Source organism: Elephantulus edwardii, unplaced genomic scaffold, assembly GCF_000299155.1.
Source record: "Elephantulus edwardii isolate Elephantulus edwardi_28Jun2011 unplaced genomic scaffold, EleEdw1.0 scaffold00291, whole genome shotgun sequence".
Taxonomy (NCBI): Eukaryota; Metazoa; Chordata; class Mammalia; order Macroscelidea; family Macroscelididae; genus Elephantulus; species Elephantulus edwardii.
Window position 1 is genome coordinate 2,963,420 of NW_006400041.1, and position 16,284 is coordinate 2,979,703.

The 16,284-nt window shown below is 40.4% G+C and overlaps 1 protein-coding gene across 1 annotated transcript in view; it reads left to right on the forward strand.

Moving 5' to 3' along the window:
* The first annotated feature begins 10,786 nt into the window (after positions 1 to 10,786).
* LOC102861583 (cyclic nucleotide-gated cation channel alpha-3-like) overlaps positions 10,787 to 16,284 on the forward strand; it is a 159,615-nt gene continuing 154,117 nt past the window's right edge. The window contains exon 1 of the mRNA XM_006900717.1: positions 10,787 to 10,824. Within this exon, the coding sequence (XP_006900779.1) occupies positions 10,787 to 10,824 (38 nt within the window). The remainder of the gene's footprint in view (positions 10,825 to 16,284) is intronic.

Below are 16,284 nucleotides of genomic sequence, written 5' to 3' on the forward strand. Positions count from 1 at the left end.
ATCCCTAGTACCACGACCCCTTCTAAACCTAGCCTGGACTTCTGGTAGTTCTGGTATACCAATTGACATATTTCAGTTAACAGATGCTGTCCTGAATGTGCTCACCAAGTTGTGCCAAGAAATCTGGAGAACAACCACTTGGCCAACTGACTGGAAGAGATCTATATTTGTTCCTATCCCAAAGAATAGATATGATAGTATACTTAGAAAACCCTAACGACTCAACAAGGAAACTACTGCACATAGTTGATCAATTCAGCAACATGGCGGAATACAAGATCAACATACAAAAATCAATTGGATTTCTTTACAGTGGCAAAGAGAAAGCAGAACTAGAGCTTCGAAAAACAAAACACAATTGCCAATCACAGGATAAAATACCTGGGAGTAAATCTAACTGGAAGCACAAAGGAACTATTCAAAGAAAATTACAAAACATTACTACAAGAAACAAAAAGAGACTTGGAACAGTGGAAGACTATCCTTTTCTCATGGATAGGAAGACTCAATATTGTGAAAATGACAATACTACCAAAGGCAATTTGCACATTCAATGCAATCTCAATACAAATACCAATTCCTTTCTTCAATGAGATGAAAAGTCAATTTCCAATTCCATTTGGAATGGAAAGAAGTCGTGAATAAGCAAAGCACTCCTTAAAAAGAGAAATAAGGTGGGAGGCATCTCACTTCCTGGTTTCAAATCCTATTACACTGTGCCATGGTGGTCAAGACAGCATAGGACTGGTATCTGACATCAGGGTTTGGGTGAGACTGAGAAAAATTGAATAAATCATGTATACTGTATTGAAACAGATGAGGGAAAGAACAGTTTAAAAGCAATATATGATTGGGTATTATGGTTATGACAAGAGTCCAGAATAAAGGTTGCATAGTGGAGTATACTCGGGGCTGGGGTGGGGGGAATTGTATAACAATGAAGGATTTTTTTTCTTTTACTTTTCAAAGAGAAGAGCAAAAGGGGGTTGCAGGGAGAAAAATGCAACAATGAATAAATGGAAATCCAAAATCCTGTAAATGTTCATTAAAATTAATAAAATAAAACAACCAAAGGAAAAAAAAAAAGAATTGATGCCTTTGAGAGGTGGTGCTGAAGAAGAATATTGAACATACCATGGAATGACAAGAAACAAGCAGGTCTGCCCTAGAGAGGTTGAAACCAGATTTCTACTTGAAGGCAAAGATTTTGAAACTCTGTGCCACATACTTTGGGCATGTTACCAAGGGGGACGAGTCCTTAGAGAAGGATATCATGCTCGGAAGCATGAAGGGTTGCCACAGGAGAGTAAGACCCTGTAGGAGATGGACTAATGTAGTTATGATCACAAGGGGATAGATGACAATGAGATTAGCTCAAGATAGGACAGGACTCAAAGCTATTGTTCAGTGAGTCACTATGAATCATAGTCAACTCAATGGCACATAAAAACAGCAACCCTCTCGGAACAGCTGGTGGATTCAAACCAAGTGTCTTTGGCATTGCAGCACAGCTTCTTGCCACTAGTCCACCGGAGCTCTCTTATTTATCATTAAGTTTATTTTATTATAATTTAAATATGGAGCAAATGATACTGAGATTACTTGCCATATTGGATAAAGTTAGTGGATCTTAACAGCTCTTCCAGCACTTAAATTTTTCTTTGGGGGTGTATGTGTATGTGAATGTATTTATTAATTTATTTATGTTGTTGTATGTGCTACTAAATCACCTGCAACTCATAGTAACCCTATTACAAGAGCTCTGAACCCTGTTCTATCTTGAACCAACCTTGTTGTCTCTGACACACTTACCCTTATTGCCCCTGTCACTGAGTCTGTCCGTCTCATCCAGGATCTTTCTCTCTTGCACTGTTCCTCCACCCTTCCAAGCATAATGTCCCTCTCCAAGGACTGGTCACTTCTTGCCACACCTGCCTTGCCAGCTGCACGGTCTACGGCATCAGTGTGACAAGCGATGCGTGACTACAGGCTGCCAGGGTCCTCCAGCATGATGAAGGCAAAGGTTGAGCTGAAGCCCGGATATTTGTGGAGATGTCTCACTCAAACTCTAGGGCTGAGTCAGGATTATAAAGTGTTCTGGGGAATGGGGTCTATTATGTTTAGTTACTTTCTCCATCTGTTTTGCTTTTCTTCCTCAAGTGTTCCTGCAATTCCAGAAAGTCCTGGAAAGTCAGAGAGCACTGTGAGTAATCATTACTTAGAAGAAAGGCTGGATGTTCCTGGAAATGGGGGGCAACCAAATCTAGTTGAAAGAATTCAGAGCATTGAATACTTCATTGAAAATATATTAAGAAATATTTCTGTAAATAAATCAGATAACACACCCTTTGCTATGCTTGTACGTCATCTGGATAATGATTCTAATGTGCCTTTGTATAAAGCTTTGGACTAGTTAAAGAATAAAACGAGCTAGGCCTCCATGGTGTACATTAAACCCTACTGAAAAAACTGAAGTATTAGCTAGAATTTCCAAAGCAATAGAGCATTATAAAGGGTCATATTATTGCCATGTTCATTACATAGCAACTGCCTGTCAGACTTTACAAAAAGTGAAAGAAACTTTTGAGAAGTGGCCAAACTGGTAACCACACGTCTGGCGTCTTGTTGAAATGCACCTTGTAAGACCGCATGTTTATGATGTTATCCTTTATTAATAGCTTACTGATCTGTTTGCGTCAGCTGTTTCTTACAACAGCAAATGTTAGATTTTTCAAAGTAAATGTCATGTATCTGGCATAGTGACAAGAAGAATTGTATAAAAAGTTCATTTATACTCAGTAAAGTTGGCAGCATCACAATCTCTCTCTGGTGTTGTGTTGTCTGTCCCGCCGAATCCGTTCCCACCTGACATCTTCACCACATCCCTGGGTCAGTGTCGAGACCGTTCACATCCCGGTCTGCGACAACTTCTTGAAACATGCTCAAAGTATGTCAGACAGAGCTTCAGAATAAATATATAGAGGAAGACTCTGGATAAGACAGATTGACATAGTGACTGTGATAATGGGGGGCAGGTGTATCAGAGACAATGAGATTGGTTCAAGATAGGGCGAATTCAGAGTGATTGTTCATAGGGTGGCTATCAGTCATAGTCAACTCAATGGCACATAACAGCAGTTCTCCCCCCTGTGATGAAGTGTCCAAAATAAGCAGATCAGTTAGTGTTCTGCTTTGATCTATATGGTTTCAATAGGCTAATTTTGGGGAGTAAATTGACAGACCTTTCTTCCTAGTTTGTCTTAGTCTGAATGCTCCCCTAAGGTTGCCCACCCTGAGAGAGTCTGCTGGTGTTTGGAATACCAGTAACAGGGCAGTAACTGTGCATAACCAAGTACAACCAACTGACTTATTCACATTACAAGTCATTCAACTAGTTCTTAAGGAGCCCTGGTAATGACGATGTTATGGGCTTGGGGATTTTGAGCTGTTCTTCCAGTTGTTCTGCGGGAGAAAGATATGGTAGTCTTGGAATACAGTTTTGGGACCTCTGTGGAATAAGCCCTGGTGGCTTAGTGTAAGAGGAGTTGCACTGCTAACCAGGGATCATGCCTCTCTGGTGCTTTGAATCCACTAGTTATTATTAGGGAGAAAAATGGTAAATCTACTTTAATTTTATGTATAGCCTCCAAAATCCCTGGAGGACTGGCCCTGACCTGGTTCCCACTCAAAGGCAATAAGAAAGAGACAGGGTAGCAAAATCTGCTTGATAACAAATGCACATCGAATACACATTTGCCAGATCTAACAATTAACAAGAATGATTGTCCTCTTCTTTTGTGCATGGAAAACTTTAGCTTAAATTAGAACAAAAGGATTTTTCCCAGGCCAGGGCCATGCTCAGTTGCAGTGTTGGCCCTGTTTGCCTCGGTTTTTACTGTCTGTGGCTCTGCCCTTTCTCCTCTGACCCTACCCTGCCCTCTGTTGAGGTATCCACACCCCTCACCCTCACATGGCTCCCAGACCACCAAATGTTCTGCTTGAGCTAATCCCTCTTAAAATAATTTATTTTATATTACTTTTTTTAATATTGTATCTCCTGTAGTTATCTGTCCTTTATAAGGGGTCAAATTTTGAAAATGGAAATGTTCAGATGGTAGAATTTCAGGCACCAGTGTCAAGTTGGGGAGATTTATATGGAGCCATAATGTTGAAACTGGGATCTTACAGGCAGCCTCAAGTTGTCCTCTGTCTGTGGGCCTGGACCTTGGGCAAAACATAGATTATCTCTCACACAGCCTCACAGTTCGCTGTGCTCTGCTTAAAAGTCTGAGCTGAAGCAGGATCCTCAGGCACAATATAGATTCTCACACAGCCTCACAGTTCTGCTCAGGCTCTCATGATATTTGGAAAGAAGTGTTTTTGAATGTTTTTATTTTATATTGGTTTGCATACAAAATATATGTACATTATGTTTCATTCATATACATTGTGTTTTACACATTCCTTCATTCACATTGTATTTCATATGATCATTTTTATACATTGTATTTTATAAAATTAATTACCATTGATCTATGCTCACTATTGCCATCTTTTGATGTCCCCACTAGATCTTTCCTTCCTCCCAACCCTCCACCCACCAAACTCTGTGACCTTGTGATTTCCCCACTCCCCACTCTTAGTTCCCTGCCTTCCTCTTATTCTTTAGGATTTTAATACACATCTTAGTTCTTATTGTTCTATTTTTTTACAGTAATGGCCTTAGGCAGTATTTGTCTCTATGAGACTGAGTTCATTTACTCAGCATAATGCTCTCCGGCCTCTCCCATGTTATATATTATTTTTCAAAATCATTGCTTCTGAATGCTTCCTGGTATTTCATTGTGTGAATGTACCACAATTTCTCAATCCATTTGTTTGTTGATGGACATTTGGGCTATTTCTGTGTTCTTGCGATGGTGAATAACACTGCAGTGAACGTAGGTTTACAGGTCTCCCTTTTTTGTCTCAGTTCTATTTTCCATGGGGTATATTTTTAACTTTTGAAATCTCATCATTAACATAATTTTGTTTTTTGTTTTCCCAGTGGCTATGCAAGTGAGGGAAACAGATGTCATCATCATACTTGCCAGAGAAGGAAGCAAGCAAAGCAGTCCTTGAAGACTAGAAAAAAAGTCAGAAACAACTTCTCCAAAACTCCAAGCCACCTCCTCCAACCATCTATGCACTGACAGAGAGAATTCCTGCTGGGGAAACTGATGTGTCATGCTTCTTATATGAGCCATGCTTCCTCCTCATAAATATTGCATTTCCCAAAGCCATTCCTGCAAATTGTTTTATCACTTGCTAAGAATCTAGACCATCTGCCAGAGCAGCTCCCCTTTACTAGTAACTGGCTTATCTGTTTGCTTTCCACTTATCATTTGCTAGGCTGCTTTATCTCCTTATCAGATTGTGTGTTCTTTGACATACTGGGCACCGTATGGCCATTGGAAATGACTATTCTGTTGCCACCTGTGGGTATAATTTATGTGCCTTTCAGGCCTAGCCTATATATATCAAGTCTCCAATACATCTGAAATTTGTTCGAATTGAGATTTTATAACTTGAACAAAATTTAGCACTCCTTTTTCCAATATGCATGTAGAAAAAGAACAAATATGAGTACATTAATAGTGATTTTCAAAAGCAAATTCCAGAAGATTACATAAGGTATAATCATGTTGTTGTTATGTGCCATTGAGTCGGAACCTACTCACAGCTGACTTTCCAGCTTGTTTTCAGAAGGTGTAGGTCTCATTCGAGTAGATCGCCCATCTTTTTTTCTCGGAGCTGCTGGTACAGCTCCTTGCCCCTAAGCCTCTAGAAATCCCTTCCTCTTTCTAAATTTAAAAATTTTAAAATAGTGATAATAACTAAACATTATCAGAGAGTTCCCGGGGTCATAAACGTGCAGGCTTCTGCTCAGCCTTTGTCCTTTTCTTCACCTGTCACTAAGTAGGTGGAAGTAATCTCACTAGATTCTATAGATCCTACCTTTCTTTACAGGCTGGTGCCATTTTTCTAAGACAGAACCCTCCTCTTTTTCTTAGTGTGTATTGACTAAATCATTAGAAATTTAGGATTAACCCTCCCCATATACATTCCCTCTGTCCTATCCTCTAATTCCATAATTCTGTCAGAATGAGGAAGTGATACTCCTACTGACTGACCTAGTTTCCCAGCCTGTATTCTTGCTGTGATGCACCATTCTGGCACAAGGGTTAGAGTTTCTGAGGATTGCTTTTCCAGGCGTCTTGGTGCCATGAATTTGTCAGGACATCACTAACTCATCAGGGATTGTCCAATGATGATTGTGTCCACTGAGTACAGAGAGATTTCTAGGCCATGTCCCCTGCATACTCTATGACTTGGTTGTATCACAACCAAAGCTTGAGCAGAAAGGTCCCCAGCTGCCACTCTACTGAGCGGTCTTGGGTAAAATCAGAATCTTCCATTCTGACAGCTTGGTACCTAGTCACAGACAAATTCACATCTCTATTCCCTTCAGCATATTTCTGCCCATTACCAGTTTCAGCTCATATGTTTCAATTTTTCAAGTACTCAGAATTCTAGTTCTAACACATATTGCCAAGATAAATTTTTTTGCTGAGGACTCCTTATATTCCCAACCCTGTACAGGATGTTCTAACTCATTTCATCAAACACATTATGTGTTTCTTATATTTGATGGTTGATTGTGTGAGAGTCCTGTTTCCCTCAAATCTTAGCAGTGATCTGTACTTAGAAACAAAATCCAAAGTAATTTTTCTAATTTTTCCAGATTATGCTTCAATTTTTCTCATATTAACTACTATTCGTAGTCAATATTCTTTGGAAGCTCTGAGTTATTTCTGAACAAATGAGGATAACTAGCTGTTTCCAGTCCAACAAAAATTATTTACCTGTAGTATGAATTACAGGGATAGGCAGGAGAAAATTTCTTGACAATGAAGGCTGTAAAAAAAAATTACATAGTCATAGAGGTATGTTGGAAAGCTTCTGGATTTTGTATATTGAAAGTCTTAACAAAGTTACATCCTATAATTGTATGTCCCTTTGTATTAAAGAAATTCCAGGTTTCTTCTATATCCCAAATTGTAAGATGAGAACACTCTTTTCTCCAATTTCTGAGGCTTCAATTTTGTTTTGCAACTCATGTTATAGCAGGAAAGATTGTGAGGATAGTACAAGATAGGGCAAGGTCACTACGTATCATAATCAACTTGATTGGATGTAAAAACACTACTTTCAAATATTTTCTCCCCTATTACTAGTCTTTTTGAATGTATCTGTCTTTTCATTGAAGAAAGAATATGTTTCCCTTTTTGCTTTCCTTTTTAAAAACATGTTTATGTTTATGTATGCATGAACCAGTAGAGTACACAACATATCTCAGCTTCTGAAGGCAATGTGCTCCATAGAAGCACAAGAAATGGCATAGGGTCCAAGTTCTCAGCTAAGTTATGGCCTAGAGGCTGCTGTGGAATCCATTTCTATGGAGAGTCTCTTTATGAAAACATTTTTTGTTGTTGTTGTTGTGTGTCAGAAGAGATTCAGAGCTGACTCTCCAGTGGATGTTTTCATAGGCTGTAAATCATCCAAGAGGAAACTGTCCATCTTTTACAAGCCAAGCAACTGGTAGGTTTGAACTTGCCTGCCTTTGTTGGCAGTACAACTGCTTACCAACTGGGCCACCAGAGCTCCCTATGTTAGTCATAGCAAACTGGAAATCAAAACACTGTCTGTGTCTAATAGGTTTTTGTACCTCCCTCTATGATCCTGAACCAATAATTTTGTTCAGGCTCTTCAATGAGTAGTAGATGAAACTGAGCCTTCTTCTTTAATTAAGGTGTATGTGTCCTTAAAATATGATAGGGTATTATGGTTATCACAACAGTCCACAATTAAGGTTGCATAGTGGAATGTACTTGGGGCGGTGGGAGGGGTGCGGGGAGATTATGTACCAGGGAGGGAGTCTTTTACTTTTGAAAGAGAGGAGCGAACTGGGGGGTAGGGGAAGAGGGCTGGGCGGGTAGAGAAGTGCAGCAATGAATGAATGGAAATCCAAATTATCTGTAAATGTTCATTAAAATTATTAAAAAAAATATGTTTTCTGTGGTGAAAATGAGTTTGAGGAAATGTGGAGGCTTTAAGTGAAGCTCTTTTCTCAAAAAAAACAAAAAAGATTTGAGTCTGTTAGCTTTTATAGAGCCCAATAAATACTGATTGTATTATACTAGAAAAACAAACTTACTGCTGGTAGAGTTGGTTCTGACTCCTAAGGACCCTCCATCGGTTTCTGAGGCGCTAAAGCTGTCTCATTTCTCTTCTGTGGGTTCTCTGCTAGTGGTTTCTAACTGCCTATCTATTCATTAGCAATCTGATTTAACTACTATCCTCACCAGCGTTTCGTACTGATTGAATACTTAAGGTTCTAATTTTCAATTCAAAGAATCTAATGTTCTCTAATGCAACAGAAAGAAATGCTGCAAAGAGAGTAAACAATATCCTGAAGAAAGGAAAAACAAGACCATAACACACCGGTATGTACACACACAAATATACATTTATACACTGCCCAACATTTAAAGAAAGAACTTTGTAATATTTACACGTATGTACACAGGCGGGCGCGCACCACACACATACACACCCCTACCGTAAACTCTTAGATTTTCAGTACCTCTCATCCAATGTGGACTATTCTCCTGGTGAAACATCCCAGGAAGGAGTCCAAGTTGGAAATCACTTTTTAGCAAGATCCAGAGTCCAAGAGACGAATTTTTCTGCGTCCTTACTTACGCCTGTCTTGTTATCCTTATGGGGATGGTTTTATGAACCAGTGACTTCTGCCTCTTCTGGGACCGCCTTTGAAGCTCCAGAGCCTCGCCTGACTTTTCATCCAGAACAAGAGGCAACAGACTCCTTCCGGTGTCCCTGGAGGAGGGTCCTGGGGCTGGAGCTGTGGAGGGAGGAGGTGAAGCTGGAGCTGCTGGCCAGAACCCGCAGAAAGAGAGGAGACGCTCCAGACAGGCGGAAGCGCACAGCCTAGAAGCTCAAACTTGGCGAGGTAAGGCTTTTAGGGGCTGTAGGGCTGGGAATTCTAGGGTGTTGCGAAGCGTGCTCGGGGCGCAGATTCCTGCCACAGGGAGGATTAAAGAAGTTCAGCCTGGAGTGGGGAAAGGGCTAGAAACCTGCATGGTGCTCTCCGAAGCCCCCTCGGTGCTGAAACTGACTAGTGTCTGTGAAGAGGGGAAAGAGAAGTAGGGGCCTACACCAGAATCTGCTCTAACAACCCTCCCCAACCTGGTGCACTCTACTCACTTTCTTTGCTCACTGAGCCTTCTGGCAAAAGGCGAAAGGAGCAGGCTAGATCCTGTTGGGAACATTAAAGGGGTTCAACCATGACATACATGCACAATTGGCACCTTTCCCCACATCCTGTACCATGAAACATTCCAGGAATGAACGCCCCCAGACATCCTTGCATTCTTGCGCCCATTGCTCTCCATCAAAGACAGAAGGAGGGTTTCCCAATCCGCACAGCAAGAGGGGAGTCGCGCCTGGCCTGGTTGAGAGATCAAGCCGCTGGGAATGGGGTGAGAGTGAGGAGCCAGACTCTGTTCAGACTTGTGGGTCGGGAAAGAGACGGGGGGCGGGGGGGGGGGGGGGGGGGGGGGGGGTAGGGAGAAAAATCCAGGAATAATTTTTTTTCTTTTTACTATACTAAATGAAAATACACTTTTCTTAAAATAAAATCCGAATCCCTGGTCTTGGTCGTTTGAGGCCAATAGGCTTAGTTAATATTCCAGTATCTCAGAGAAGTGACAGAATCCTCTAACCGGATAAGGGCACCTGCCAGGGCCTCAGTTCAGTTCACTGTGTCCCAGCTCCATCTTCCTCCCCTATCGGAACAGAGTAAGGAACTCTCATTTCCACCCCAGTAGTTGCCAGTTCATAGCTTCCCTACTTCATACTTTTCTTGGAACTTTAAACTTTGTCACTCTAAGATGGATATCTCTCCAAGGATCAAGAATTTAGTGGAGGAAGGAAAGAGAGCAACAAACACCTAGAGTCTCAGCTAAGCTGCCCTTTTGCTCTCCACTGCCCCTAGTACTGGCTCTGAGGGCATCACTCCATCCCATCCCCAATCCCTCAGGGAAGCTTTTCTAGGGAGGGTTCCCTTGGAATCTATAGGAGTGGTGGCCTGGGGAGGAGACACATATCCTAGTATCCCAGACACATGCAGGCTGACCTCACCCCAGAGCAGGCAACCCAGACCCTAACATTCTATGTGGACAGACCCTGGCCCCCTTTCATTGATTTAAAAATGAGCAATAACATTGTTTGACTATGATATTCACAATTCCCAAAATCCTTCAGGCACTGCCAAGTGTGAACACATGAGAAGGTGAGAGCAGAACTGCAGGGAGCGGGCTACTCTCTGTGTGCTGCATTGTAGGTTTGTAGACAATTCTACTAAGCTAGGCTGGGAACTCTGCTGGGAATTTCTCTGGCAGGACTACCAACTTCTTTGTATTTCACATGAGCACACAGAAACATAAGATTTTTTCCTCTTCAGCCTCACCCCAGCCATGTAGTGGGTCACCTTGGACACAGAATGCCCTCAGGGAGTGAATCACTGTGAATGGACATTGTTATTCAGTTAGAGGATTGCAGAGGTTCACCTAATTGTGTACTTTTGCCTTTAATTCGCCTGCTTTTATGCCTTTTATGTCCTCATTCACTACCACAGTCGCTGTGTCTGATTACTGAGGTTACCATGGCGACAACTGTTCCAGTTGCAGTGGTACCCAGCAGGTAAATAGGTGGAAGCTGCAGGGACTCTTGTCTAGATCCTCCAACAGCTGACAGGCCATTGCTTTGCTCCAGAAGCAGAATGCATGACTATCATCAGGTTTAGGAGTCCTTCCCCACCCCATTCCCCAGCAGCCAGAACACCTGAATGAAAGTCATGCCAAACACATGAGTTGAGATAACCAAGTTTTTGTCTGCCTTTTTTCTTCATACACGGGAGTTAAACAGTTTCTCTCTCATTTTAGCTGCACACTTAATACTTCTGACTGCAAAGCATAATGCTAAGTAAAAACAAACAATTAAGAAAAAATAAAAACTCCCCAAATCCCATTGCATTGGAGCCAGCTGCATCACAGTGATTCTATGGAATACAGTTGAATTGTGCTATGTAGTTTCCAAGACGGTGCTTTATGGAAGCATACTTCCACATCTCAAACCATGTACCTTTCAGAGGTAAAATATTTTAATCCCTAAACTACGAAGGTTCATTTAAGCAAATTGTAGGAAACATAACTAATTCATTAAACAGACACGCCCCTTACTTTCTGAGTATCATGGTGAGGTGTGGGAGGTAAACTCTGACACCACTTGTCAGTCAGGCTGCACTCTGGACTGAAATGAACTGATGACAGTGCTGTGACAGGAGAGAAAGATGGAAATGACTAACTCTCGTCCAGCTGGATGTTCTCCAGGGAGGTCATATTACAGTTAAATATTCAGAAAAAAAGGTATATCGTGTAAATAGTTATAAGAAATAAACATTTTAATGGAAAATGTCAACTGACAGAAGAGAAAGGAAAGCAACAATGTCTCTATGCAGAAGGACTGAAAGTTCTCTCTAGGCAGAAGGACTAGCAAAAGCAAAGATCTGTGGATTAGGAAGCGGATAGGCACTGCTGTGGTAACATATAATAAACTCAGAATGCTTCACTGGCTTAGTACATTACATATGCAAAGTTTGGTGTTATGGGACCTTAGGAGGCATGAACTCACAGGAAGAGTCCATTGACCAGAACTTGCTACTCAGTACTCCCCTGGCCTGGAGGTGAGACTGAGAAACATATGGAAGCCAAGGACAAGTTTTGGTGGGCACAAGCTGCCTCTGCCAATAGGTAGGACAGGAAGTTCAACACCCACTTCTTTTCACAGGAGCATAGGGCTTAGGCTTATTTAACCCTGTTTATAGAAAGTCTTTAAAAATTGTCAAAGATAAAAGGTGATGTGAGGAGCCCTGAACATAAAGAAACTGTCGAATATAACCACTGAATAATCAAAAGAGGATAAGTTGGAATGGGACCTCCTAAAAATCAAATCTTTATGCTCATCAAAAGAATAAAATAGAACCTACAGATTGAGGGGAAATACTTAAACATCTGACAAGGGGCTCATCACCAAAATATATAGAAAACTCTAATGCTTCAACAAGGAAAAGAAAAACAGCCCAGTTATAAAACGGGCAGGAGACCTGAGCAAGACACTTCAAAGAAGACATTCAGATGGCCAACAAGCACATGAAGGAATGCTTAAAGTCATTAACTATTCAAAAGTTATTGTTGTCAAGTCAGAACTAGTCCACAGCTGTCCTTCCAGTGGGCAGAGATTCTCCGTATTTCTCCCTTAGAACCACTGGTGAGTTTGAACCACCAGAAAGGTACCACCTAGTTGCACAACTCTCTACAAACCACTCTCAGTAACACAAGACATCCTCAGATGTAAATAAGAAAAAAAATTGAATATCATCTCACCTCAGCAAAAATAGCACTGTTCAATAAAACAAACAGGCAAGGGTGTATGTGAAAAGATTGAAACTCTCATACAGTGCCGGTGGGAATGTAAAAATGGTGCAGCTATTATATGGAAGGCAGTTTCACACACTCTTAGAAAGTAGGGAATAAAGATATTGTTTGGTCCAGCAATGTCATTACTAGGTATACATCACAGACACACACACTGACACACACCCATGTTTGTTGAAGCACTGTTTTGAATAGCAAAGATTTGTAAACAACCTAAGTGCTCAACAATGGTCAAAGGGCTAAAGAAATGTTATCAACTCATACAATGGAATAGAATGCACCCCTGAAAAACTATTAAGAATTTATGCAATACTGCACAACATGGATGAAACGAAAACAAATTATGCTGAGTGACAGTCACAAAAGTACAATTATAAGGCCAGCAGTATATAAAGCTAAAAAAAAAGGTTTGTATACAGATACGGTCAATCTTCGAGGGTTACCGTAACGAAAAGTGAAACAAACAAGAGTAAAAATAAAATAAAGGACCAGTGACCTAGGGCTAAGAAGCTGCACTGCAATCCCAAAGGCATGTGGTTTGAATCTACGAGTTGCTCTTCAGGAGAAGGAAGAACAGTCTTCTTCTGTATGATTTACTGTCTCTGAAGATCCACTGGAGGGTCATCTATGGATTGGTACAAAAAAACAACATAACATAAGACTTGGATGGCTTAGTGATAAGGAATTGCGCTGTCAACTCAAAGGCTGGTGGATTGGATCCACCAGCTGCTCTTCAAGGGAAAAATAGAGAACAACCACTCCTTTATAAGTCTGTTCTATGTGATGGTTTGCAAGTGTTGCTGTGATGCTGGAAGCTATACCACTGGTGTTTCAATTACCAGCAGGATCACTCACAATTGATAAATTTTAGTGGAGCTTCCAAGCTAACCCACACTAAGAAGAAAGGCAGGATCATCTACTTTTCAAATGAAAAGGTTTTTTATTCATTTGTTCACTGGACACTTGAATGGTTTCCATCTCTTTGCTATCATAAATAATGTTACAATGAACTTGGATGTGTGTATATCTGTTCATGTCACAGCTCTTATTTCTTTACGGTATATACCTGTAATGGAATGGGTAGATCAAGTGGTATTTCTACATCCAGTTTTCTAAGGAATTACCAAGGGAGCTCTGATGGCTTAGTGGTAAGGAGTTGTGCTGTCAACCCAAAGGCAAGTGGTTAGAAGTCACTAGTTTCTCCAGGAAAAAAAAGGTGGACAACCTCCTCCTGTGTGATTTACTGCCTATGAAAACTCACTGAGGGTCAGATATATGTTGGTTCCAACTGTGTGGTACACAACAAGGAAGTACCAAAACTCCTTTCCTTAGGGTCTGCACAATTTTATATTTCCACTGGAGTGGGAACGACGGTATGAGGGTTCCAATCTCTTCACAACCTCACCAAAATTTATTGTTTTCTGTTGTATTGAGCTTAGCTTTGTTGCTAGGATGAGATAATATCTTATTGTTGCTTTAACTTGCCTCTCTCTGATAGCTAATTTTCTTGAGTATTTCTTGGTATCTTCTTTGGTGAAATGTTTTTCCAAGTTTTCTGTCCCTTTGTAATTGGGTTATCTCTTTCTTGTTGAATTCATGGAGTTTCTGTAAACTTTAGAGGTATGGTTCTTGTCAGATATATCACTGTCTTAGATCCTTCCCTTCAATAGGTTTCCTTTTACTGTTTGGGAGAAGTAATTTTACACATGTGAAGATTTAATTTTTAAAGTTTATTCTCTGCTAATCATGCATTTACATTACATTTGATAGTCTATTTGTGAAATAAGTTCATCTGTTTTTATTCTTTAATGAAATGTATGTTTTTTTAAAACAATAACAACAGCAAATACCCCTCACCTCATCGCTATCTAGTTGGAACCAACTCATGGCTGCTCCTCCATTGTGTTTCTGAGGTTGGAAATCACATGTGAAGAGATGGTCTATTTCCTTCCTTTAGAGCCACTGGTAGATGCTCTCTATAGATTTTTAGATTTAACACCTAGATCCCTGATCCAACTTATGTGCATTTTTATATGGTTTGAGGTATGGATCTTCTTTCCATTTTTTGCAAGTAGATATCCAGTTTTGCCAGCACTATTTGTTAGAGCCTATCTATTCCTCCTTTAATGGATATCATCTCTTGGTAAAAAACCAGCCTCCCACTGGTGATTGGATTTACTTCAGAGTTCTCAATTCTAGTCCACTGGTGTATCTGTCAATGTAGTCGTACCAGGATGTTTTTATTAGTGTAGCTGTGTGGTAGGCTTTAAGATCAGAATGTGTAAGACCTTTTACTTTGTTTTTCTTCTTTAGTAGTACTTGACTTATCTAGGGAAATCAGTGAACTCTTATGGATCACAAAAAAAAAACCCACAATGTTTTCTGACTTATATGCTTTCCATAAGTTTGCTGTCATCAGAAATAATTAGTCCTGGAGGAGGACATCATGTTTGGTGGAAAAGAAAACAAGGGAGAGCTTCAGTGAGGGAGTTTGGCACAGGCAACACAATGATGGCTGCAACATGCTATTGATTGTTAAGATGATTCAAGACTGGGCAAAATTCTCTTTCACAATACATACACTTGGCAGGAGTTGACAATGATTCACAGCAGGTATGCCATAAAAAGTGGGCAATCCTCGAATATGTTTTCAGGGGAAAACTGGCATAATTATGAGCTATCACTTAGAAAAACTTTAGTGTCAATGTGGAAGGCTTATTGATTCAACACTCACTGAACATCTTCTAAGTGCCAGGCACTGGTTAGATTTAGGAAACAAAATATTTCTGAATGAATGAGTGGAAGGGAACAGATGGGAGAAATGAACTGACAAGGCAGCTTGTTAATTCTGTATCTGGAGAAGTGAAGAAAGAGTGAAAGCTCACACAGAGTCTTGGCTGGGCTCTTGCTTTAGGACTCTGAGTGCCATTTATTTTATTAACCAAAACAAGGTTAAAAGGAGAAAAGAGTATTTGGAAGCCACCATTCAGGATTGTTAGTTTTAAACAAAGAAAAATTTTAAAATATGTTTTTTGGACATGCTACCTCCTACACATGTCCTTTGGGCAGGCTATCTCCTTTACACAATCTACACTCTGAGTCTCATCTAATCCTCAGGGCACTTTCTGTTCCCTTTCATAATTTTCCATACTCTACCTTTTATAATGTGGTATAGGAGCTAAAATAAAACAGACATTTTACTCCTTAACTTGGCTACTGGGTGCCTTTGAGCTACTTAAGGATTGATCAAAGGATTCCAAGTCTTAGTTACTTTATCTGTAAATTGGAAGTGAGAATCCCTAGGTCATGCAAATGGTGAAGTTTGCCAGGCACCTCAGAAGAAAGGCTTGTCAGTCCACTTGGGAAAGGTCACAGCCATGAAGATTATGAAATATAGTTGTACTGTGAAACATATGGGTTCATCCTAAGTCGGAATCAACTGGACAGTAATTGACTTGGGATTTTGTCATTGTTAAATCGGAAGTAATAGTTACAATACGTATACATTGGGTTTGGGGTTAAATGAAATAACTGAAATGAATTCCTAAGCACAGTATATAGCATAGGGAAACTGCTCAAAGTAATATATAATCATCTATCTAGTCATTAAGGTGAAAAAAGTTTTATTAACTGTGTCTGTCATTACAGCTGGTGAAACACAGATTTT